The sequence below is a fragment of the Malania oleifera genome, chromosome 7 (assembly GCF_029873635.1).
Source record: "Malania oleifera isolate guangnan ecotype guangnan chromosome 7, ASM2987363v1, whole genome shotgun sequence".
NCBI classification, from domain to species: Eukaryota; Viridiplantae; Streptophyta; class Magnoliopsida; order Santalales; family Ximeniaceae; genus Malania; species Malania oleifera.
This window is the reverse complement of record NC_080423.1, coordinates 46041111-46068994: the sequence shown is the minus strand read 5'-3', so window position 1 is coordinate 46068994 and position 27884 is coordinate 46041111. Positions and strand designations below refer to the sequence as shown.

Sequence of the window (27884 nt, the reverse complement as noted above, 5' to 3'; positions counted from 1 at the left end):
TGGTGCCAAAAATAGCTTCAGATGATGAATGAATCACAGAGAAGGAAGAACCTATCCTCCCAAAAGATACTTCTCGGTTTGATGATGAAAATCTCCCGGAGGTTGATGCTATTAGAGCTTTGCCCATGGTAGCTTTTGAAGGAGATGATGTTCAAGCAACACAAGCTTCTGGTAACTCGCATTCTATACTTCCTAGAAAAAGGAAGATTAGTTATTATTGTGAGAAGTCGAGTACATACATATCAATAGTCATTTTTGAATCTACTAATTTATAATTCTCCATTTCTCCTAACTCCTAACTTATAGCTTTATTGAATATTTAGGCACTCAAAACAAAGGCAAGTGGCCAACATTGGTCACAATTGAGGAAGACGATGATGCTGAAGTGGGACAGGAGGAATTTATAAGTGGAAGAACTCCTACTATAGATGAGTTTGATGAAGATGAGGACTTTGATGAAGATCTTGATAGTTCCCTCTGAACTTTGTTGATTTAGATTTATATTCTTAGAAATTGGAATCTTGGATGATAAGACATTGTGATGCTTTAAATTGTTTTTTTCTCTTCTTTTTGTAAAGTTATCGCTAATGCTTATTTTTAACATGCATTGTTCGAGTTTGTTAACTAAAATTGGCCTATATGATGCTTAAGAATTATGTTTTTATTTTTTTCCCCATTATTCGAAATTTTTTCTCGTTTTTATACTATATATAAATTTATTTTATTTATTAATTATTTTAAAAAATACAGTCTCAAAATGCTTAAGCCTCAACGCCTTGAGGCTTATGCCTTGCCTCCTGGAGGGTAAAACGCCTCGCCTTACGCCTTCACCTTTTAAAACATCGATACAAACTATTATTAAGTAATCTGTATTCAGCCTCACTAATGGTCTTTTTTGCATCTTTTCTCACCTCCTTATACTTTTCAAAGACATCCATGTTTCTACACTTTTGCCACATTTTATACCAAATTCTTTTTGTATTTACGGATTTTTGGACATCTTTATCCCACCACCAACTTTCTTTGCTATTCGAGAATCTTCCCCTTGATTCACCTAAAATCTATTTTTCTATCTTTTTAATAGAGCTAGCTAATCTACTCCAAAGAGTATTTGTATCTATCCCATCCTCTATAGTCCAATCTCTATCTTTGATCATTTTATCCTTAAATTTTATTATATTTTCTCCCTTTAGGTTCCACCACCTAGTTCTCTTACACTGGCTTATTTTATCCTTTTCTTCCATTTTTTAATACATATATCTAACACTAAGACTCTATGTTGTGTGGTTAGGCTTTCACCTGGAATAACTTTACAATCCTTGCATCATAAACGACCTACCCTCATACTTTAAAAAAAAATCTACTTGACTTCTATTTTGTCCACTTTTAAAGGTTATTAAGTGTTCTTCTCTCTTCTTAAAGCAAGTATTCATTATACTAAAATCATATGGCATAGTGAAGTCTAAAATCATCTCCCCAGACTCATTTTTGTCTCTAAAACCATAACTATTCACACTCTAAATGGTATGTTTTAAAAGTTTTTTTAATGCATTTGCATTAAAAATGGCGTGTGCGGTTTCTACTAGTTATAGGGTAACACACAACAACAACAGTAAAACTAAGCCATAGTCACACTAAGTGGGGTCAGCTATATGAATCTTTTGATAGATTCAAGGATATTAAATCCTTACTCATTATCTCTTTCCAAGTTATTTTAGGTCTACCCCTACCCCTTCTACTACCCTCCATAGTAACTAAGTCACTCTTCCTCACAGGTGCACTATGTGGCCTACATTGCAAGTGTCCATACCATCTGAGTCATTCCTCCCTTATCTTATCTTCTATAGGAGCTACACCTAATTTACCACGAATATGTTCATTCCTTAATTTATCTTTCAATGTTATACCACTCATCCATCTAAACATTCTCATCTTAGCAACTTTTACTTTTTTGATATTATGTTTCTTCATCGCCCAACATTCCGATCCATAGAGCATAGCTAGTCTTATACTTGTCCTATAAAACTTCCCTTTCAATTTTAAGGGTATGCTTTAACTCTATGCATTACATCATCTTCAATTTCTCCTTCAACTTGCATAATAGATCCAAGGTATCGAAATCTACAAGTACTATTTATTTCTTCATCATCAAGTTTAACTTTGTTTCCAATATTCCTCCTATCATTACTAAAATTACATCGGTATACCTACTACATACACCTTTTTTTTCTAAAACCCAAAATAGAACTGCCCTAGGTATCCTATCATATGCTTTCTCAAGGTTAATAAATATCATATACATGTCCCTCTTCTTTTCCCTAAACTTTTCTATTAATCTTCTTAAAAGATAAATAGCTTCTGTGGTAGATCTCCCAGACATAAAACCAAATTGATTTTTTGAGGTCTTCGTTTATAACCTTAATCTTTGTTCAACTACCCTTTCCCATAGTTTCATCGTATGACTCATAAGTTTAATTCCACGATAGTTATTACAATTTTGAATATCTCCTTTATTTTTGTATATAGGTAATTAAAGGGTTTTTCCTCCATTCATCTGGCATTTTCTTAGTTTTTACAATTGTATAAAATAAATTAGTTAATCAAATAATTTCGTTATCACCTAAGCATTTCCAAACTTCAATTGGGACGTTATCTAGTCCCATAACTTGCCCATTTTCATCTTTTTTAGTGCAAACTTAACTTCGTTAATTCTAATTTTGCGAATAAATCTAATATTTTTAGTATTTTCCTCTTTTGACAATTCTAAGTTTAAGCCTTCTATTTGGTTTTCATTAAACAACTTACTAAAGTAACTTCGCCATCTTTCTTTAATGTCTTCATCCTTAACCAAGACAATATCATCCTCACTTTTAATACATTTTACATTTCCTAAGTCCTTACTCTTCCTTTCTCTAGCTTTAGCAAGTTTAAATATATCTCTTTCCCCTTTTTTTGTACCTAATCTATCATACAAACTATTAAATGGTCTCTATTTAGCTTCACTAACAATATTTTTTGCATCTTTTCTTGTCTCCTTATATTTTTCAAAGTTATCTCAGTTTCTACATTTTTGCCACGTTTTATACCAAATTCTTTTTGTCTTTACGATTTTTTGTACATCTTTATTCCACCACCAACTCTCTTTGCTATTCGAGAATGTTCTCCTTGATTCACCTAAAATCTCTTTTGCTATCTTTTTAATAGAGCTAGCTAATCTATTCCAAAGAGTATTTATATCTATCCATCCTCTATGATCCACTCCCCATCTTTGATCATTTTATCTTTAAATTTAATTATATTTTCTCCTTTTAGGTTTCACCCTCTAGTTCTCTTACACTGGTTTATTTTATCATTTTTCTTCCATTTTTTAATACATATATCTAACACTAAAACTATGTTGTGTGGTTAGGCTTTCACCTGGAACAATTTTACAATTCTTGCATGATAAATGATCTACCCTCCTAGTTAAAAAAAAAAAAAAAAAATCTATTTGACTTCTATTTCGTCCACTTTTAAAGGTTATTAAGTGTTCTTCTCTCTTCTTAAAGCAAATAGTCATTATACTAAAATCATATGACATAGCGAAGTCTAAGATCATCTCTCTAGACTCATTTTTGTCTCCATATCCATATCCTCTATGTATCCTCTCATAATTTTTATTATCTCTTCCAACGTGTCCATTCAAATCTCCTCCTATAAATATTTTCTTAGTCCCTCGTATGCCCTATATAATACTATCCATATCTTCCCAAAATTGTCTCTTAAGATTTTCTGCTAAGCCGACTTGAGGAGCATAAGTACTAATGATATTTAGTATCAAGTTCTAATATCATCTTGATTTTTATAATTCTCTCTTACTCTAATTACATCCACAATGCTATCTTTTAAGTTTTTTTCTATAATAATGCCTACTCCATTCTTATGTTTTTCTTTTCCAGTGTACCAAAGTTTAAATCCTGATTTATCAATTTCTCTTGTTTTCTCCCCCACCCACTTAGTTTCTTGAAGGCAAATTATATTAATTCTTCTTCTGATCATTGTATCCACAATTTCCATGCATTTACCCATAAGTGTCCCTATATTCCCAATTGCTAATCTAATCCTAGTTTCCTGAACTAACGTCTTTACCTGCCCACATCCAAAATGATGCAGGAACCCTCGTATATTTGACATTGTACTAGGGCGCCGACACAGCGCGTCGCTTCGGGGCGACAACCTAGCCACAAATTAAAAATTGCTCTACTAGTTAGGGTGTGATTTAAAAATTTTTCTATGTGAAAATATAAAAATAAAAAATAAAAAAATAAAAATAAAACATGTACTTCGCTTGTGTAACACAAATTCTTTGTACATATAGTTAGTCCCAAGCCTGGATAAAGGAGCAGGGTTATGCTAGGTAGCTGGCAGCTAGCGTAAAATTTTGTTAGATCTTATTTTCAAGATTTCTTACCAAATTCACTTAGGTCAAGGGAATAGACTAGGTCAGTATAAAAGGGAGGGATAAATAAGTTTAACACAAGAAACTAAGATTAGATTAGCCACTTGGAATACAGGGATTCTTACGGGAAAAAGTATGAAAATAGTGGAAATAACGTTTAGGATTAAAATTAACTTAATTTTCCTTCAATAGATGAAATGGGTAGGAAAGAAAGCTAAAGAAGTTGAAAAATCAAGATATAAACTTTGGTACTCTGGTAAAAAGAAACATAAAAAACGAGGTAAGTATTACTGTAGACAAAGACCTAAAACATAATGTAGTAGATGTTAAAAGAATAGGGGATAGGATTATTTAAATTAGGATAGCTTTAGGCTTGGAGATAGTGAACATCATTAGTGTGTATGCTCCCCAAATAGGACTAGTAGAAAACCTTAAAAGACAATTTTGGGAAGATATGGATAGTATTTTACAAGGGATACCAATGTCTGAAAAAACATTCATAGGAGCTTATTTGAATAGTCACATTGGAAAGGATAATATAGGATATGAGAGGATACATGGAGACCATGGATATGGAGATAAAAATGAGGTCGATGATACAATCTTAGATTTTGCTATGTCTTACAATTTGGTTATATTGAATACTTGTTTTATAAAAAGAGAAGAATACTTAATAATCTTCAAGAGTGGGTATAATAAAAGCCAAATAGATTTATTCTTAACTAAGAACAGGGATCATCTATCTTGTAAGGACTATAAAGTTATTCCAAATGAAAGTTTAGCTATACAATATAGAGTCTTAGTATTAGATATACATATTAAAAAATGGAATAGGAGTAGCATATATCATCGTAAGAGAACTAGATGGTGGAACTTGAAGAGAGATAACATAGTAAAATTTAAAGATAAAATGATCAAAAAGTGCGATAGGATAGTAGGGGATAAAGTTGAAGCAAATACTGTTTGGAATAGAACAGCAAATTTTATCATAAGGATAGCAAAAAAGGTTTTAGGTGAATCCAAAGGAAGATACTTGAGTAGTAAAGAAAGTTAGTGGTGGGATCAAGAAGTCCAAAAAATCACTAAGACAAAAAAAAATTGGTATAATATGGCAAAACTATAGAAATATAGAAAATCTTGAAAAATATAATGAGGTAAGAAAAAATGCAAAAAAAAACTATTAGTGAAGCTAAACATAAAGCTTATGATACTTTATATACTAAACTAGATACAAAAGAAGGAGAAAAAGATATTTATAAATTTGCTAAAGCTAAAGAAAGAAAATGCAAAAATTTAGGTGATTGTAAAATGTATAAAGGACGCAAATAACAATGTCTTAATTAGAGAAGAAGGCATAAAAGAGAGGTGACGGAGATACTTTGTTAAGTTGTAAATAAAAACCAAAATGAAAGATTAAACTTGGAAGTGACAAATGAGAAGATTAAAAGTAGAAGATTTATTCGCAAAATTAAAGTCCTTGACGTTAAGATAACATTAAAAAAGACGAAAAGTGGGAAATCTATAGAACCAAATAAAATACCAATTGAAGTTTGGAAATGTTTAGGGGATAAGGGAATTAATTAGTTAACTAATCTATTCAACACTATCATAAAAACAAAAAAAATGCTAGAAGAATGGAGGAAAAGTACATTAATACCTCTGTAAAAAAACAAAGGCGATATTCAAAACTATAATAATCATCATGGAATTAAGATTGAGTCATACTATAAAATTATGGGAAAGGGTAATTGAACATAGAATAAGATTAGAATTGAAGATTCCAGAAAATGAATTTAGTTTTATGCCCGGGAGATCAACAACGGAACCTATTTATCTTTTCAGAAGTTTAATGGAAAAGTTTAGGGAAAAGACGAGGGACTTGCATATAGTTTCTATTGACCTAGAGAAAGCTTATGATAGAGTACCTAGGGAAGTTCTTGGGTGGGTCTTACAAAAGAAGTGAGTTTGTAGTAGATATATAGAGGTCATTAAGGATACATGTGATAGAGTAGCGACTAACGTTAGGACTATGGGAGGTGAATCTAGAGTTTTCCAATCACAATAGGTGTACATCAAGGTTTTATTTTGAGTCCTTATCTTTTTACTTTAGTAATTGATGAACTAACTAAGAATATCCAAAATGACATCCCTTGGTATGTTGTTTGCAGATGATATCATGTTGAATGATGATAGTAGGAGTGGAGTGGAATCTAAGCTAGAACTTTGGAGAGCCACACTTGAGCCTTAAAGGATTCAAGGTAAGTAAGAATAAGACCAAATATATGAAATTTAATTACATTAATTTAAGGAGTAGCAATCAAGAGAAGATTAAACTTGATAATCAAGAGATTAATAGTAGTGATAGATTTAGATATCTTGGATTTATTATGCAAGCTGAAGGGGAAATCGAAGAAGATTTAGTACATCGAATTGAAAAAAGCTAGGTAAAATGGAGGAGTGCGCCAGGTGTGTTTTGTGATCGTAGAATACCCTTAAAATTAAAAGGAAAAGTTTATAAGATGGCTATAAGGCCAGCTATGTTTTATGGTTCAGAATGTTGGGCAACTAAGAAACAACACGCACAAAACCTCATTAATACCTCTCTAATGTTTCCCCAATAGTCCAAGTAAATCCCTAAAGTACCATCCTTCTTATATCACATTTGAGGTGGTAACTAGTACAACACACTAGGGAAGGAGAGGCAACCAATTAAGATTTAATTGAACAAATAGTAATAAATACGAACCGAACATGCATGATCACCTTAGGTGCTATCACATAGGCAAGAACAACATCCAAATATTTTCTTTCATTTTCCTACATATTTCTAGATTTCTTATGAATTGTTTTTGAAGTACTTTTTAGTTCTTTTCAAGTTTTCCATGACACAAAAAATGATAATAAGAAAAATGAGTAAAAATTAATTAATCCCAAAAAAAATCAACCTCCAATTTCTTTGAAACCTATTTCTCCATTTAGAAAATTTATTAAAGAAAAGTTCTTGAATTTTTGAATGGTTATAAAAATAGCTAATTGCTAAAAAGATAATTAAATAAACAAAGAAGCATTTCAACAAAAATATAAAAGAATATTTGTCTTTTGATCCTTGAAGCCCCCACTCTCCCATTTTCCTTATTTAGATTCAAATATAGTGGGAGGTTTCTACTTGCAAGTAGCCCTCTCCCCTTTTTTCTTACCTAGATGCAAATATCACCTCAACCATCTCCCATTTTTCTTGTTCTAAATGCAGATGGGGTGTGTGTAGCCACCATAGCCATTGCCCTGCACTGTTCCAAACGACTCTCTCTCAATTTTTTTTTTTTTTTTTTCATTTTCTTCTACTTCCCTACAAACCAAACAACTCAAGAAATCCACTTTTGTCACAATCTCACTCTCACCTCTCTTTTACCTTTTCTTTATTTATCTTGATTTTCTCACAATTTCTTGTGTTCTCTCAAGAGTCAAACTGGGAAAAGACCCCTTCGCTCGTGACTTAACTATGGCCAAGTCCTACCCTTTAGCAAATACCCAATTCAAATAATTTTCTCGTAGAGAGCAGATCACTATGAATACTACATGATTATACCTTGAAATTAAAGATTAAAATACATGTGCAAATGCAATAATTTATTCCAATGATGTAATAAAGAATCAAAACAAATGCTTTCAGTATACCTGAATATGAAGAAAACACCATTTGTTACCCCTTTGTCCATGTGTGTACGGCTATCTATTGCCAGCGTCTAGACTCCTCTCTACCTCCCTTCCACTCCCTCTCCAATTCTCTTAATTGTGTGCGGCTAAGGTTTCTTCCCGCTAGTTGTATTTATCTTAATAGATGGAATTTTAGGGTTAGGGGACACTACATTAATGCAGGATTTCCCATTTGTTGTGCCGGGCACCCCACTTGTGCCAAACACCAATACTACAACTATTGCTATTGAATATAAAAGAAATTAAAGCAATGCAGAAACTAATAATAAAGCAATAAAAAAGAACAAGACAAGAAATTTACGAGGTTCGGTATAGAATTACCTACGTCCTCGGGCGCCGATGATCAATCCACTACTTCTTGACAAAGTACAACTTTGAGGTGTTTTTACAAATGAAGAGTTGAGCTCTTTATATAGCTTCAACCTCAAGTCTAAAAAACACTTCTCTCCAATGTGGGACAAATAATATAAAAAATTCAAAACCACCTTTTATACTAAGGTGGAAGTATTCTACCAATGTGGGACAAAAAAACAACACCATTTCCATATTGAGATCAGATCATATTAATCCATACTCCTATTAGTTTGACTAGATAGATTGTAACCTCAAATTGCTCTCCCATGCTCCATTTAATTTGTTTCTATTAAAAGCTTCATATATATCGTTGGTTCACAAACTAATAACTTAAGCTTTTAACATGGTACCAAAGGTGGGTTCAAGTCTTGTTTCTTACACTTATAGTATAGTGGTTAAAAATCATCTTATTCTCTACAATAGGTGTTATGTATCATTTGTTTCTCTCTGCGTACAAATGTTTTGAAATGGCTCAATTGAGGCTCGCCTCAAGGCAAGGCATGCCTAAAATGCCTTGAGCCTCGATCTAAAATACCAAATGCCAAAAAGGCTTTAGCATTACATGCTAAGGCTTACATATTTGTACAAAAGGCATGCCTTTTGCACCTTTTTAGCTGAGGCTTTTGTATTATGAGTGTGTGATTCTCAAGTCAGATCTGGTTAGAATATTTTAACTCCATGTTTATTAAAGGAATGTCATAATGCATGTTGATATCTAAATTTTAACTCCATGTTTATTAACCTCAGCCTTACAAAAATAATTAAGTTATATCTTAGATCATGAAAATAATTTGAACTTAGTAATGTTATAGCTATTTGTTGTCATGATTTACATAATGAATTCAAGTTATCAATTTTTTAATCACCAAATAGTTTGCAAATTATATTTATTTTTTTTCTCTTTTTTACATTGAATTTGTGATTGTCTTAATTTTTTCGTTACTTTTAAAATATAAGTAATTTATTTAAATATTTTTATCTAAAAATAAAATTGTCAAAGGGCTTACATCCCAATGCCTTAACGCTTACTCGCCTCTAAAAGGGTTAAAACGCCTCGCTTTACACCCTTGCCTTTTAAAACATTGCTATGTGCAATTCGTTGCACATAAGGGGGAGTTTTAAAAGTTTGATATACATTGCTAGACCACAACCTAATGGCTTAAGGTTTTAGGTAAAGTGGTAATCTACAATTCCCATGCTTTATAGTGACAAATCAAACAATTATCCTAAGCCAAGAATAAGAATTGCTAAGGATGCCATAAATCAATGCCGACCATATAATTTTTTATTTTTCTTCACTTATTCAAATTAAAATTTGAGTTGGGGACCCAGCACGCAGACCTCCAGCCTACCCTTCCAATTAATTTTCAAATTTGAACAAAAAATTAAAATTTAACTAAACATCATCACCCAAAAAGACTAGTCCAAGTGATGCTCAACGTGGATATGCCTTAACTCAACAAAACAAAATAGGATATTGACACAATAATTTAGATGTTTGTGCAGCTTTTAGCTCTTTGTCCATGATGGTGCCCATGCTAGTTGTATGCCCTAAAAGCCAATCAATTGTCTTTTGAAGCTAGGCACTTGTGCAGATAATGAACGAGTATCAATAAAGCTATGTTGAATTTGAAGGTTCAGATTCCATAATCCTTCTTTATCATTTGCATAAATAAACATTGTCAGATCTTGGTTTATACCATGCTTGTATATTGTGATCTTGCATGATTGATAGTCTAACATCCTAACCCACTCCCACTCATATATTTTTCTTTACAAAGTTTACCTAAATTTAAATCCTCACTTCTCAATTTCACTAGCTTTTTCCCCTTAAATTTCTCTAGATTTTTTTCCTTACCCATTTAGTTTCTTGAAGCTAAACCACCTCCATACTTTTACGATTATGGTCCCCATGTTCCAAGTTGCTAGTCTGATCCTAATCACCTACACTAGTTTCTTTACCTGCACACGTAAAAAATTATGCACAAACCCAAGCATATTCCACACCTAAAAGGCCACCAATACCATGCTTTACTTTGAATCCAACCCACCCTCTGCCTACTTCTTGCTGCACCTGGTTGGTATAACCGTCTAGTATTTCATAGAGATCTACCAAACTTTACATTGGTTGTTAGCTGTATTAAACAAACCTTAGGGCCCTTAGATTTTTCAGAAATAAAACATAAAACATCATATTTTGTACCCAATCCATCTTCCATTTTTCTATTCCTCCTGGATATACCAGCCTCTAACCCCCCTGCAAAACCCAAATCAACCACCAGTCTAATGCTTTTGTTATTATAGTCAATTTCTCAATTTCTTCCCAACCTGTTCTTGAAACCATACTAAAATCATCCTGATGACACACTGAATGTTGAATCCCTTTTTGTTTCTCTTGAAGAACTGACAAGGGAGTTTGGAATTCATTAACTGGCTATATATCCACCACCACCTTATCCGATTTCTGCAATTGGCCAGGGAAATGGACCAGATTGATGATAGGATCAGGCATGGGAGGGGCCTGGATGTCCATAACCTTCCATTGGGCCTTCTTAGAGGCAAGACCCAACTTAGAAATCGCCTGCTGGGGGGATCCCTCTTTAGAAACTAAAGAGAGGCCCATAGGTTTATTATTTAAATATTTGGCCTGTTCTATTAAATAGACTAAATTTGCTAAAAATGAAGCCCCACCTTTCTCACATACCTGGCCCAAATAAAAAATGAGAGCCAGCTGCCCCGGCCCACCCCTCTTACCCTCCCCTCCCCAAGTTGCAACCCTAGCCTTCTCTGAGGACACTTGCAGCGACTACTGGAGACCTGTGCACTACCTCACCATGGATAATCTCCTCCGGACGAGCAACAAATTCATCACTCTGCAAATCTCCCCCAAACCAAAAACATATTCTCTGATTTTGAACTGCTAACACAGCCTTCACCTACCTTCCCTTCGAAAACCACCTGCCTCCACAGTCTGGGAGCTGATGAGCATGCAGCACCTGCTCCTCCACACTTGGGACAGAACTCCTTTATGAAATCACACAACACATTCGCAAAGCTTCACCATCCAATACCATTTACACCTCCAGGAATGAACACCGAAAAATTCTTCCCTTTTCCCCTCAGTGCTACCTCCAAAAACTTCCCCATCCTCATCCATCTAACCACCATCCAGCAAAATAGATTTTCTTTGTGAATATTTTTGGATCCCCTGCCCAGCCAAATGAAAGTTTAACAATACATCAGCAACCCATGAAGCTGCCTCCTTTGAAATCTTTATCAATCTATTTCGAGAAACATTGTTCTTGAGCAAACACAAAAATGGGGTTTCCCCCTCCTCCAGACTCGGATAGAAGGATTTACCTTCAACCTTTACTGAGCATTTAACATCGTCTACTTCTGGCACATCCATGGTCAATTTCGTGCGAGAGAGTTGTTTCATAAGAGAGAGGCCCATCATCGAGCAAAAAACCCAAAGAGTTTGAGCCTTCAAGAGAACTTAGAGAAAAGCTTTGATTTGACCCTTCAACAAAGAATAGGTTGCTTCAATGAAAGATGCTTTGAGCCTAGCAAATGTCGCTGTTGAGCAAGCAAATGGGGAGGTTTGATGGGGGTCACAAGTCCCTCTAGAACTGTTCTTGGAGTCTAAATGTTAACCATTATATTATATTTTTATAACATAATAATAATATTACTTTCATTTTATCAATAATTAATTACTTTAGCCCAGAAAAAAGTATTATTTTAAATATAATAATAGTGTAATTATACTACATTTTTGGGGCCTTATTGTCCAAGCCACCAAAATAATGAGCAAAAACTTAGTTCACCAATTTTGATTCCTTTGGGAGCAGGATTTCAATAAAACTTAGGGTGGAAATGGGATGCCCCATCTTTCATTCCTAGTAATGTTAAAATGCCTGCCACGTACAATTTAGATGTCCAAATAAATGTGGGAATAAGATGTTCAGGGTGGAAATGGGATGCCCCATCTTTCATTCCTAGGAATGTTAAAATGCCCCCACATAGAATTTAGATCTCCAAACAAATGTGGGAATAAGATGTTCAGGGCATGACATCCCTCAGAACGCTAAAATATGCTGCAAACCAAATGTCTCCTAGGTGCAACACAAGCAGATTTTTAATGTATCCTGCCCAAATAGAAAAATAAGAAAAAAAAATAAAAAATAAAAAATAAAAACAAGATAATAATAATAATAATAATAAAAATAATAAAACAACAACAACAACAACAACAATAATAATAATAATAATAATAATAATAATAATAATAATAATAATAATAATAATAATAAAGTCAGCATTTCAATCCCTCTTGAAAGTCTAGGAATATCCTCTTGAAACACCCCAAAAGAGAAATTCCAAAGATGACATAAATTCAATTCTATCAATGAACTTAGAGAGCATCATTTTAATAAGGGCATCCCTTTCCAACCAAATTCCTCAAAACCACAAAAATAGTAGAATGCCACAACTTGTTATCATCCTTATTCCTCCCAAAAGCTATGAAATAAATACAAAAGAAAGCCTCCAATGATTTTTGGTACACCTAATTCTCACCATACATCTTAAACAATCAATTACACAAATTCCAAGCGACTAAATAATGTTAATATATATATATACACACACACATGCACACACCATATGGAAATAATATACAACAACAACAACTAAGCCTTAAGTCCCACTAGGTGGGGTTGGCTACATGAGTTCTTTTCCGCCAATTCACCCGATCCACAACATTTTTCTCTATTAGATTAAGGGCTATTAAATCCTTCCTCCCTACCTCATTCCAAGTAATTTTAGGCCTACCCCTTTTCACGCCAGAACCCATAACTAACGCACTGCTCACAGGTGCTTTACTAGGCCTGCATTTTAAATGCCCAAACCATCTAAGTCGCCCCTCCTTTATCTTGTTTTCAATCGGTGCAATGCCTAAATTTTTGTGTATATGTTCATTTCTTACTTCATCTTTTAATGGTAAACCACTTATCCACCTAAGCATATGCATCTCAACAACTTTCAATCTTTGTATATGTTGTTTCTTAGTTGCCCAACATTCTGAACCATAAAGCATAGCTGGCCTTATAGCCGTCTTATAAATCTTTCCTTTCTAATTTTAAAAATATTCTACAATCACACAACACACCTGATGTACTCCTCCATTTACCCAACCTGTCTTAATTCTATGTACATCTTCAATTCCCCCTTCACCTTGCATAATAGATCCAAGATATCTAAATCTATTAGTGTTATTAATCTCTTGATTATCCAGTTTAATCTTCTCTCTGTCGCCACACCTTACATTACTGAAATTACATTTCATAAATTCAGTCTTATTCCTACTTATCCTAAATCCTTTAGACTCTAATGTGGCTCTCCAAAGTTCTAGCTTAGATTCCACTCTGCTTCTACTATCATTAATCAACACGATATCATTTCCAAGTAACATACACCAAGGGATCTCATCTTGGATATTCCTAATAATTTCATCAATTACTAAAGTAAAAAGATAAGGACTCAAAGTAAAACCTTGATGAACACCTACTGAGATTGGGAACTCTCTAGACTCTCCTCCTACAATTGTGGCGCTAATCACTACTCTATTGTACATATCCTTAATGACCTCCATATATCTATTGCTAACTCCCATCTTTTCTAATACCCCCCAAAACACTTTCTTAGGTACTCTATCATAAGCTTTCTCTAGATCAATAAAAACCATATTGACTTGCATCAACCTTATCCCCTATTGTCCAATCACACTCTTTGTTTATTTAATCTTGGAATTTTACTATATTATCTCCCTTCAAGTTCCACCATCTAGTCCTCTTGTGTTGATTTATGTCACTCCTCTTCATTCTTAAATATGTATATTTAATGCTAAGACTTTATATTGTGCAGTCAAACTTTCACCAGCGATAACTTTACAATCCTTACAAGATAGATGGTCTATGTTCTTAGTTAAAAAGAAATTTATTTGGCTTTTATTGTACCCACTCTTGAAAGTTATTAAGTGTTCTTCTCTTTTTATAAAGCAAGTATTCAATATAACCAAATCGTAAGACATGGCAAAATCTAAGATTGTATCACCAAACTTGTTTTTTATACCATATCCATGGCCTCCATGTATCCTCTTATACCCTACATTATCCTTCCCAATGTAACCATTCAAATCAGCTCATAAAAATGTCTTTTTAGATATTGGGATCCCTTGTAAAATACCATCCATATCTTTCCAAAAATGTCTTTTCATATTTTATGCTAAGCCTATTTGGGGAGCATATGCACTAATGATGTTCACTATCTCTAGGCCTAAAACTAACTTGATTGTAATGATCCTATCCCCTATTCTTTTAACATATACTACATTATCTTTTAGGTCTCTGTATATAATAATACCCACCGCTTTTTTATGTTTCTCTTTGCCAGTGTACCAAAGTTTAAATCTTCATTTTTCAATTTCCCTGACTTTCTCTCCTATCCATTTTGTCCCTTGAAGGCAAACTAAATTAATTTTCCTTCTAAGCATTATTTCCACCACTTATATACTTTTTTCACATAAGAGTCCCTATATTCCAAGTTGCTAATCTTATCTTAGTTTCTTGTACTAACTTATTAACCCTCTCCTTTTTATGCTAACCTAGTCTATTACTTTGATCTAGGTGATTTTGGTAAGAATTCATGATAAAAAGATCTGACAAAGTTTTACATTGACTGTCAGCTACCAAACACAACTCTGCTCCTTTATCCAGGCTTGGGACCAGCTGTGTGTACAAAGACTTTGTGTTACACAAGCCAAGTACACATTTGAGGCCCTTTTTTTTTTTTTTTTAGAAAACTAATTTCACAAAGACAGTTTTCTAATTTACACTCTACAACAAGTAGAAACTATTCATACTATACAATGCATAAAAATAAAATAAAATAAAAAAATTAAAAGCATACAATTTTGAGTGTGCATCCAAGCTAGACTAAAATCCACACAATAGTAAGTTTTGAAAATAAATAAAAAATAAAAAATAAATTTTGTTATATTCCAAGGCTAGCAAATCGCAAATGAAAACACAAAAAACAAATATTAAGCCTACAAATCCTAGACACAAAAATCACCACAGCTAACCAACTACTGAAAAAGAAAATATTTAATAACAGGTTTAAGAAAAAGAAATAACAAGAGAGGAAAAAATCTCACCGGTGGCTGAAACTAAAAAAGTGAAGACAACAACTTGAAAAATACCGTTTGATGCAGGAAAATTGATGCTGGTAATGAGAATCAAGTGAAGAATATTAAGCAATGAGGAATTGCAATAATTATTCAATCTGCCCAATAGGAGTTGAATCGGAAAATGAATATGAAGTTTTGGGTCAACCAAGATTTTATTTTCTATGGTTTCGGCTACTATATCCTCATCTCTACCTCAGGAAATCTAATGCTATTAACGAAAATCGATCGAAGAATATTTAAGCAATGAGGGATTGCAAGAACTCTTCAATCTAGATTCAAGATTCAAAATCCAAGAATATTGAAGAAACAAGATTTCTCAACCCATAAAACCTTTACTGCTTTTTCATGGTTTTAGGGCTGAAGAGACAAGAATCCTTGAATTTTTTTGGGTCTTTGGGAGAAAAGAAGGAAAAGAAAGGAAAGAAAGGAAGTTCCTAATGTAGAAGAAGAAGAAGAAGAACAGAACAAAAGGTGAGGAAGAATCAGAAGAGAAAAGAAGAACAGAACCTGCGAGAGAGAGCAACTAAGAAATAATTTTGTGGAGATGCCATTATCTATTACAATTAAGAAAGATAAAATATTCTTAACAATAATTATATCCAACCAGTAATGGATAAAATTTTAATGTCATTTAGATTAAAAAAAAAATCATTTTCAAAGGATAAATATTAAGAATAAAATCTTAGATTTATGAAATTATGAGAACTTCTCAGATAAACAACTTCCAACATTTAGCTCAAGCAATACCTGTGAATAAAATTCCAAATGATGCATTTGCTTCAGACATCGTATCTCCTATTGGTTAATATGACCCAAAGAAGAAGTTGTCGATGCAGATTGGGATTACAAATGCATAAAAATAGAAACAAAAAAAAAATTACCCAACCTTTCAGTAGAGCTAGTATCAATATCCACACTCAACTTCAGCACGGATGCAACCTCCTTCGCTATCCTTTGTTTCTCAGCAGAAGCTGATCCAAAAAGCAAGAACAAATCACATTACTACCTAATCTTCTGCATAACAATACGAGGGTTTGGTTGAAGAAATACAAGCAAACCAAATCAGGATAAAGAAGCAACCTGCTTTTTTAGCTTCCATAGCTAATTGCTCATCCAAACCAGAAGACATTCCTTTACCAAGTACAAGTTGTCCATAGAGACTTTGTTCCACCTCCTCATTCCCAACGATCTTCGTCTTCGATAGCCGTTCCTTTCCTAGTTTTTCAATAATGGATCTAACAATATTCAAAAATTTAAATGAAAATGAAAAGAAAAGCTTCAGGATCTCTGCCTAATGCAGTCCACAAGTCATGCTGTGCAGGACCTAGTAGACCAAAAGATACAGAAAATAAACAAGTACTTCAGACAGTAATTAATAAATTAAAGTTCATAGAATATCAAAGAATTTCCAATCTCTCAAGGCAATGCTATCTTCCTCTCAAGCTATTCATCAGCCTCCATCACGTCAACGACCGTAAACAGACCCTGAGACCAAATGAGTGCTTCTTGAACCAGTTTTGGGCCGAGATTCAACCTCATGGTTGCTATATTCAGATAAAATAATTGAGTGCCAAAGGTATTCAGAGAAACATATTCAACAAAAAGACAGTTTTTTGACGAAGCAGCCGAGCAAGACAAAAATTTGTTGTGCTTGAGTTCTTGGATTATATAGATATGGCTTAGTTCTGCATAAATAGAAATTTTGTAATTTTCTCAATCATGTAAAGTGCAGATATATGAGACAATTAGGATTTTGTAAGCATTTGAATATGGAATAAGAATATTGATTTGGTGATTGCTTGCTACAGCCTAAATTAAAAATCCATTTTTAAAGGGAATGCTATCTTCCTTTCAAGCTGCCCATCAGCCTCCATCACATCAATGATCATAAACAGACCTTCAGATCAAATGAGTGCCTTCTGAGCCAGTTTTCAGCTGAGATTCAACCTTATGATTGCTAGACTCAGTTAAAAATAAGTTGAGTAGGTAATCCAGAAGCATATTCAGCAAAAATAAATAAACATATAAATAAAATATATAGGTTTTTTGATGAAGCAGCCAAGCTAAGACAAAAATTTATTGTGCTTGGAATTTTGGGTTATATGGATATGGCTTAGTTTTGGATAATTAGAAATTTCTTAATTTTGTCAATCTTGTGGAAGTAAAAATATACTAGAGATTTTAGGATTTTGTACCCGTTTGAATATGGAATAAAAATATTGATTTGGTGACTCCTTGCTACAGCCTTCTACTCTGTCCCTCTTTTTCTGCTTCCCTTTATATGTACTGCTTTTTGGGTGTTCTAATAAAACTCCATTTGAACAACTTCAGTTTTACTGCAGAAAAAGTATAAACTTCCCTTTTCCCTTCCCTAATTTTTGCTTCCTCTTCCCTTTCTTTCCTCCTTTTGTCCCCATTCATCTTCTTCCTCCTCCCTCTTTAATCTAATATTCCTACATGTGGTATTAAAGCCCACCCCCCTTGCTCACTAACCAAGCCAGTCACGCCAGAAAAAGAAATGGGAAAAAAACGGCACCATGAGAGTCACATGACCACAGGTATGCAGACTAGATGGCTCATCAATAAACTAAGGTATCAAAATCACAAAGAACATTAGGGGTCACATGGTACAAAATCTACTTATAGAAGGCAAAATAGTTATATTACTCTACATGGCATTATGGGGAGCAATACATAGCAGTTTGTTCCCCAGTTATATTTAATTCTTCAAAACTTGCATATGTTGAGATGAATTGAATTGTATTGGTTTGCAAGCTACCAGCAGCTGTATCCTACTAGAGCACCAGTGCTGCACCAATCCTTTTCTCCTTTTGGATGGATTAATGGATAAAATGACTTCAGCTGGATTTCATCTGTTGAAGTATTGGGTAAAACGGAAGACCTAATCACAATGATAGGTCTCTCCCTCCATTTATGATATATGCCAAGTTCATCACCATGGCCACAATACCTTACTATCTCAAGCTTACTAACACAGTAATAGCAGACAGCCATGATGCTAAATAACTAAAAAGAACTAGCAAAATTCCCCTCAAGATGGAGCATAGAGATCATATATTCCTTGTTACAAATGGATTTAGCACAAGCGGTGCTTTAGTGAATAAATCAGCAAGTTGGAATTCAGACTTCAGACGAATGGTAGTAATGAGAATTTGCACAAATTTCTTCAGAAGGAAGTCACAATCAACAACTTCATTATGTTTTGTCCGCATATGGAGGGCTGGGTTGGGGGCAATATGAATTGTAGTTTGATTACCACGCATCAACTCATAAGCCAAGAATGTGAAAATCCAAGATCTTCCAACATGTTCTTTAGAAAAATAACTTCACATGAAGGGTGGGCCATGACCTATACTCTGATAACATTTGACCAACACACCAAGTTACCACCAATGAAAATACAATACCTAGTTGTCGATCTTCTATCGAAAGGTGGCCTGGCTCAATTTGCATCTATATATCCATAAACATAAGTGTGAACCTGATTGTGATATAAGAGACCACTCTTAAGTGCACCATTGAGGTATCTCAAAATACGAATGACTGATCCTAGTGATTTGCACCAAGAAAATCAAGAAAATGGCTCACAACACTTGTCACGAATGATCTATTTGGTCGTGCAAATGTGAGATGGTTCAACTTTCCAACAAGTATTCAGCATCATCCAGTGGCAACCAACAAATCACCCAGATCTAGTACTAACTTGCTGTTAAGATCAATGGGTGTACTCACAGCTTCGGATCCAAACAACCTAGTCACATCCAAGGTCTTAAATTTCAACTTCGACTCTTGAATCTCCAAAAGTATGGAAATTTTGATTTCGATTTGAAAAAAATGATGGAATAATAGTAAAGCATGGAATTCTTCTATGGAACTATTGAAATGGCTAATATACACAATAATGTAAGTTTAGGAGTAACATATTACAAATTATATACATATATGTTGTGTATGAGGTGCAATGGCTGTAATATAATGTGTATTAAACATATTTGTAATATAATATGTGCATTAAACATATTTGGTTAATATAAATGAAAACTATAAATCAATTAAATATAATTTATTGCATAAATAAAGATAATTTAAACATGAATGGTTAAATAAAATGTTGTAAGTTCAAATTTTCATATAATTTCAAATGCACTTGTAATGACATTTTGCTTCTATATAAAAACCAAAAAAACAAAATTAAGGGAGAAATTTCATTTTGCATCAAAATCTCATGTTTGAATTCCAAGGAAATTTTATTCTATAGTTAAAATTTTGACAATATTCGCTAAAATTTTGAGATTTCAATAAATTTCAGATGATTCCTTGAAATTTCAATGGAAATTATGTAAGATAGAAATCGACTACAGTTTCAATTAAAAGGGTAATGGAAAATGGAAATTTCTATGGAAATTTCAACAATTTCATGGAAATTTAAGACCATGGTCACATCTTAAAGGTCTAGAAGATACTTGCACTTGTGACGAGATGGCCCATAGTAAGAGATCTAGATATTTCTACACCAAAGGAGTACTTCGGTGCCCCTAAATCCTTGGTCTAAAATTTAATCTATAAAAAAATGCTTCAACCATCGGATACCTTGATCATCATCACCATTAATCACAATATCATCCACATACACCATGAGCATAATCCAACTAGAGGTAGTATGACCATACAATAAAGAGTGATCTACCACACTATTGAAATCCAAACTCATGTACTATGGCATTGAATCAACCAAATCATGTGATGGGAGATTCCTTTAGTCCTTACATGATTTCCTAAGCCAACATGCCAATCCTGACTCCCCTTGAGCAACAAACCATGGTGGCTTGACCAATGACATGTAGTGGTAAGGAAATTAGTAAAGTTTGGTGATCAGGAAGAATGTGTCAAAATAATTCAAACCATACATCTAAGTATATCCCTTGGAAACAAGTAGGCTTTTAAGTGAGCCATGGAACCATCAAGATTGACTTTCATTGTATAAACCCAAAGAACCAACCATAGACTTATCAAGAGGAAAAGTACGAGCTCCCACTAAAGACTTATCATGTTACACACACCCAGAATGGGTTGAGGCTTCACAAATAGATTTAAGAAAAGCAATTGAAGATAAAGATGAACAAGAATATGAGGGTGACAATAGGAACATCATCATCCGAGCAAACTAAAAGCGTAATAAAAGCATTGGAGGAGGCTCTCCTCCCTTGAGTTGTTGTTGTGTATAAACCTTCAAATTAGGAAGACAACCCAACCACAAGGACTCAAAGTAGATGAAGATGCAAGTGAATGATTGGGCAAAGCCAATAAGCTACAAAAGGCAAGGCAAAGAAAGGACACATCAAGGTCATAGGCTCAAGGAATGTGAATAATGAATAGTATTGTGTAAACTCAAAGAAGGTATCAACAACATAACCAAAAAGATAATGCAAGGAAGGACTATAACAGCAATATCCTTTTTCGATACATGACTACCCCAAAAAAAAAAAAGTAGTAGGATCCAACTTACCCATCTTGATGAAAAAAGGAGAGACACTTGAATATACAAAAAGGGAAAGAGAATAAAGGAGCATTTGCGAAGAGAACAGATTATGGAATTTTACCACCAAGAATAGAGGATCGCATTTTGCTGACAAGAGAGCACGCAATAAACATGACATCATTCCAAAACACTTTGAGGACATTATCACTACAGAGTATCTGAACATACAAGTCAAATTAACTCTTTTTTTATAAACAAAAACTCAAAAGATATGAAATAACTCAGAATGATATTTTATTAGAAAAAGTCACATTGTCTTTAAATAGTCATCTACAAAAGTTACAAAATATCGGAACCCCAACTTAGACACAACTCGACTAGAACCCCAAACACCAAATGGACTAACATGAAAGGGCTTACTACCCCTTTCATGGACTATGGAAGCAAATGGAACACAATGATGCTTTCATAACTGGAAAGACTCGCACTCAAGACTAGACACAAAATTTGAAGTAGGAATTAATTTTATGACTTACCGAATGAAGGATGGCCAAAGAGACGATGGATTTGCAGTGGTGTAGCAAAAGCGTAGGTAGTATAGGGAGATAGTGACTCAAAGTGCTAAAAGCCCCCAACCTTATGTCCTTCCTCATCTTCAAATCCTGAATAAAAACAAAATGGGGAAAGAATGTTATTCAATAACTCATGGATTTTGTAATGTTGCTAACTGAGACAAGATTGAAGGGAAACTCGAGAACATACAAAACACAAAAGGGAAATAGAGATGAACAATTTACTATCCCTATTCCCTTAACGGTAGTAGGACCCATCATGTTGAAAAGAAAATGGCTATACGTATTATACATGTAGTTGCAACTAAATCTATTACCTAAGAGCTAGTTGAAGAAATTACTAGATGACAAGTAAATTGCAGGGTTACCGCATATCTAAGCAAGAGATGCAATGGGAAAAGAAGTTTGTTGAGATGCTTGATATTGTTGGAACTTTGAAAACTTCTCCTCTGACGTAGATATAATACATTGCTCTCACTTGCCAAATCCCAAATAGTGGAATCTATAGTGGCTGCATTGGTGATGAGCAGTGGTTTACTATGAAGATCCCAACACTACTCAATTGTATAAAGTCCTCATTCAAAATTAGGGAACTTGCTAAATGGGCCTCTACCACATCCATCCTTTCCACCATGATCACATGAACCAGCCTAAGAACTTGCATGAACACTTGGTGAAAAACCAAAATCACATTGTGTAACAAAAGCAATCTTCTCAAAGCTAGAGGCTGAAACATAAGAACCAAGGGTTGAGGAATAATGTGTGCAAGAGGAAGCACGAAGGGCGTGAGAAGAAACATGAGCAAAGGATGGCAACTTTATACTACCAAGGATATGTGACTAGATTGCCTCAAACTTGGGTTTCAAACCTGCTGGACCCAAAGGATTGTCATCTACTCCTTCTGCTTTTGCACCTCATGAACATATGGGTTGCACAATGTTAAGTTCCTTGTGAATGTGCTTCATCTCTACAAAATACTTTGTGACACTCCTGCTCCTCATTGCAAATAAAACCATTCCAAGGATAAATCATACATATGTGTATGTTACAGGAATATAATATAAGAGGTTGATATAATTCCAAATCTCGTCGCATACATCCAAATGCATACACATCTGTGCAATGTAGGGTTCCATCAAGTTCCACAGTAGGGAGACAATAACGCATCTTACTGAATCCATACTTCTTACTTTTTGTCATCACTGGTCCTAGATTGAAACAAATGTTCAGATTGACTAAGTCCGTCAAATAGATCTTGACAAATTAGACCACTACACAGTCTGCCGTAATTCTTTCCATCCGACTTCTTAGAGCAATGATGAAGAGATGACAATTCTAGTATTCATCGACTTCATCTCAACAGTCCAGACTCGCAAATGAGATCAACAGGAAACAAGGACAACCATGAGCAAGGTGAACAACAGGAATAACCTAAACAACCACAAAAAGGTGAAAAACAACCAAAAACGAGCCAGAAACACACCAGTAGAACACTGCCACACCCTAGGAAGCTGACCTACAACTTTAATGGTACCAAAAAACCATCAACAAAATTCTGCGAATGAACGACTACAAAAGGTTAGAATTCGAACAAAATACATGAACTGCAACTTGGCATTATGGAAGAAATTGGAGCAAAAACAGTGCCCAATGAGGTCTCATGCTCCAGCATGCAGCGTCAATGCAATCAATTGTCTATTGGCGCATGCAGGCACATGGCTAGCTGTCCAAGGCACCAACAATGAAATTTGAAGGGGTTGCAGATTCGGCAGTGTTGATGGCTATCTATCAGGTAAGTTTTGTAAAACCTAAAGGTCTTCAGGTTCCGAAATTTCAATGATGTCCAAGAGTTTTCCACTAACTCTTGGGAGCTGTTTCTAGCCTTCGGTGGGCCCCTCCTCCAATGGCAGATTAGTACAAGATTATGATGTTTAGGGTTTGGTTGCAGCTAAGGCACTTAAAGTTTAGGTTTGATAATGCTCTAATACCATGTTGAAGTGCTTGGCAAATTAGAAGATTTAATAAATGTCATTAGCACTTAAGCTCCTCAAATAGGCTTAACAGAAAACCTTAAGAGACAAATTTGAGAAGATATGCATAGTATTGTAGAAGGCACATCAAGGACTGGGACAATACTTGTAAAAGCATATTTGAATGGGCGCATTGGAAAGGATAATAAAGGTATGAGAGGATACTTGGAGGACATGGATATGGTGATAAAAATGAGTCTAAGGATAAGGTCTCAAACTTCACCATGTCATATGATTTTATTACAATGAATACTTTCTTTAAGAAGAGAAAAGTACACTTAATAACCTTCAAGAGTGGACAAAATAAAAATCAAATAGATTTTTTCCTAACTAGGAGGGTAGATCGTTTATCACTTTATCATGTAAGGATTGTAAAGTTATTCCAAGTAAAAGTTTAACGAGACAAGATAAAGTCTTTGTTAGATACATGTACCAAAAAATGAAAGAGAAATGATAATATAAATCAATGCAAGAGAACTATGTGGTGGAACCTAAATGGAATATATATATAATAAACTTCAAAGATAAAATGATCGAAGATGGTCATTGGGCAATACAAGATGGTGTAGACACAAACACTCTTTAGAGTATAATAGCTAGCTCTCTATTAAAGCAGTTAGCAAAAGAGATTTCAGGTGACTCAAGAGGGAGATTCTTAGGTACCAAAAAAAGTTGGTGGTGGGTTCAAGATGCCTAAAAAGTTGTAAAGATGAGGGGAAAGAAAAAAGGTATAAAACATGGAAAATTTTGAAAAGTATAAAAAGACAAGAAAAGATGCAAAAGAGGTCGTTTGTGAAGCTAAAAATAGATCATTTAATAATTTATATGCTAGATTAGATACAATAAAAGTGGAAAGAGACATATTTAAACTTGCTAGAGCTAGAGAAAGAAAGAGCAAGGACTTAGGTACTATAAAATCTATAAAATCTTAAGGTTAAGGGAGAAGGCATAAAATAAAGATAGCAAACTTATTTACATAAGCTACTTAATGAAAATCAAATACAAGGCTTAAACTTAGAATTGACAAATGAGAAAAGAGGCTAAAAATATAAGATTTAATTGCAAAATTAGAGTCAATGAAGTTAAGTTTGCATTGGAAAAAAAGATAAAAAATAAAAAATCTATGGGACCGGATAGCATCCCAATTAAAGTTTGGAAATGCCTAGGTGATAGCAAAATTATATGGATAACTAATATGCGTAACACAATTATAAAATCTAAGAAAATGCTAGATAATGCAGGAAAAACATTTTAATACCTATATACAAAAGTAAAGGAGATATTCAAAATTGTAATAACCATTGTGGAATTAAACTTACGAGTCATACAAAGAAACTATGGGAAAGAGTAGTCAAACAAAGATTTTTTAAGTTTAGAAACGAGGGTCTCAAAAAACCAATTTCATTGTATGTCCGGGAAATCGACTATAGAAGTTATATATCTTTTCAGAAGATTAATGGAAAAGTTTAGGAAAAATATAAGGGACTTGCATATAATTTTTATTGACTTAGAGAAAGCGTATGATAGGGTACCTGGGTAAGTTCTATGGTGAGTTTTAGAAAAAATGGGTATTTGTAGTAGGTATATTGATGTCATTAAGAATATGTATGATGTAATAATGACTAGCATTAGGACTACAGGTGGAGAGTCTAGAGAATTTTCAATCATAATCGGTGTACATCATGGATCTGCTTTGAGTCATTATCTTTTTGCACTAGTGATAGATGAACTTACTAGAAGTATCCAAAATGAAGTCCATTTCGTATGTTGTTTGCAAATGATATTGTCTTGATTGATAAAAATATGGATGCAGTAGAATCTAAGTTAGAATTATGGACAGAAACATTAGAATTTAGAGGTTTTAGGAAAAGTAGAAATAAGACGGAATATATGAAATGTAATTTCAATCATAGTAGGAGGAATAGCAGAGAAAAGGTTAAACTTGAGGGTCAAGGAATAAATAACACTAGTAGATTTCAATACCTTGGATCTATTATGCAAATTGAAGGAGAAATTGAAGAAGAGGAAATGCATAGAGTTAAAGCAAGTTGGGTAAAATGGAGAAGTGCTCCAATCATGCTGTGTGATCGTAGAATATCCTTAAAATTAAAAGGGAAAGTTCTATAGGACGGTCATAAGGACAGCTACGCTATATAGATTAGAATGTCGATGACTATGAAACAACATATCCAAAAAGTAAAATTTTTTTAGATGAGAATGCTAAGGTGGATGAATAGTATAACGTTAAAAGACAAATTAAAAATTAAGAAATGAACATATTCACAGTAATTTAGACGTAGATCCTATAGAAGGTAGATAAGAGAGGGACGACTCAAATGGTTTGGACATCTGCAACATAGGCCAAATAATGAGAGGAGTTATCTAATTATTGTGAAGGACAATAGAAGGGATAGGGATAGACTTAAAATGAGATAGTAGGGATTTAATAGACCTAAATTTGTTGGAGGAAATTGCTCATGATCGTGTGAATTGGCGGAAAGACTTCATGTAGATGACCCCACCTAGTGGGACTTCAAGCTTGGTTTGTTATTATTGTTGTTATAGAAGAATTAATCACAATGATAGGACTCTCCATCTATTTATAATATATGTTAAGTACATGACAATGACCATAATACCTTACTCACGCATGCTAGCGCAACAATAGCACAGAAATAATGCTCAATAGTTAAAAATATCCAGTAACAACGCACATCTCTAGGATCAGTTATGCCACAATGCAATTTCAGTTAGGATTTTTCTTTTAGGGGCATTATATTTATGATGCCTATTGCCAGATCATCATTTCATTTGCTACCCTCAATAAGTTAACAAGTTAGCAATAATGATGATCATGCATAGTATTTAACCAAATATCTATTGAGCCAACTGTGAAAGAAGCATAAGCATGAGGAAGATCACCAAAGGCAGCTGGATGATCACCAATCAGCAACTAAAAAGCTTAAGAGAACTTGCAGGCATGAAACAACCCATGCAGCATTCTTGGAGAAGTTGCAAACAGAAAACAAATCCATAACAAATTGCATCCGCCACACGCCAGCAGCTACAGTTGATTGAAAGAGGTCACAAGATTGGAGAGGAAATGCCAAAACTCATAGGTACAACCAAGATTACAGCCAATGCCAGAACAGAGGCGCATCTAAGAACACAAAAATGAACATCATATACAGCAATCACAACCATCTAATGACAAAGAAGAGAGGCCTTCATAGTACGATTCTGTCACAACCACACATTGCATTACAGACAGGATGCATGGGACTGTACAGCAGGGACAATAGAAAAACAAACAACGCTCAAAATAAGGCAAGGAAGAGAAGAACCAAAAAACTAAAGAGAGAGCAGATCAATCAGGTTTTGAAGAGTTTATTGCTCTAATACCATGTTACAAACATAAAGAAATCTAAGTTAACTAGCAAAAGAATGATGTATTTACAGTCACAGAAAGAGATAGATGAATGAAGTCTCAGGGAGAAAAGCGGGAAGAGAAAATTGATATCTGGAGAAAGCTTTCTAACATACATCCTCCAAGCATAACTTATTTATTTAATAAAGTACTTATGACAAAACAATACTCCCACATACATAATAAATGCATAAATACCCTGCACTTCTTTAACAAAAACAATTATCAAACAAGTCACAGAACACTGCCACAACATATTCATATGGGGTAAGAAATCACTCACTACTTTGCACAACCACAAAAACTTCGATAGTCTATAACACTCTGTCCATCCTGTTCTCACTAGCAGTGTACAATGTTTTGAAACAATTGATTGCATTTATTTTTCACTATTCAAGGCATTACCCATGATATAGAAAAGTCAGTTCCTCTAAAGCGGAGGCCAGATGGAAACTTTCTATGACAAGAAAAAAGAACCTAATGAAAAGAAGCTCCATCGCCACTAGCTAATTTATATCCATATGAAGAGGAAGATTCTCAAATAGCAAAGAAAGTTGGTGATGGGATAATGATGTCCAAAAAGCCATAAAGACAAAAAGA

General features: G+C 34.1%; 1 protein-coding gene across 4 annotated transcripts in view; it reads right to left on the bottom strand.

The window, feature by feature from the left end:
* The window catches only part of LOC131160220 (uncharacterized), a 101881-nt gene that overhangs the window by 11609 nt on the left and 62388 nt on the right, over positions 1 to 27884 (bottom strand). For all 4 annotated transcript variants that reach the window (XM_058115651.1, XM_058115652.1, XM_058115654.1 and 1 more), the window contains 2 exons: positions 16836 to 16990; positions 16642 to 16726 (listed from right to left, as the gene is read on the bottom strand). In XM_058115651.1, the coding sequence (XP_057971634.1) occupies positions 16642 to 16726; positions 16836 to 16990 (240 nt within the window). The remainder of the gene's footprint in view (positions 1 to 16641; positions 16727 to 16835; positions 16991 to 27884) is intronic.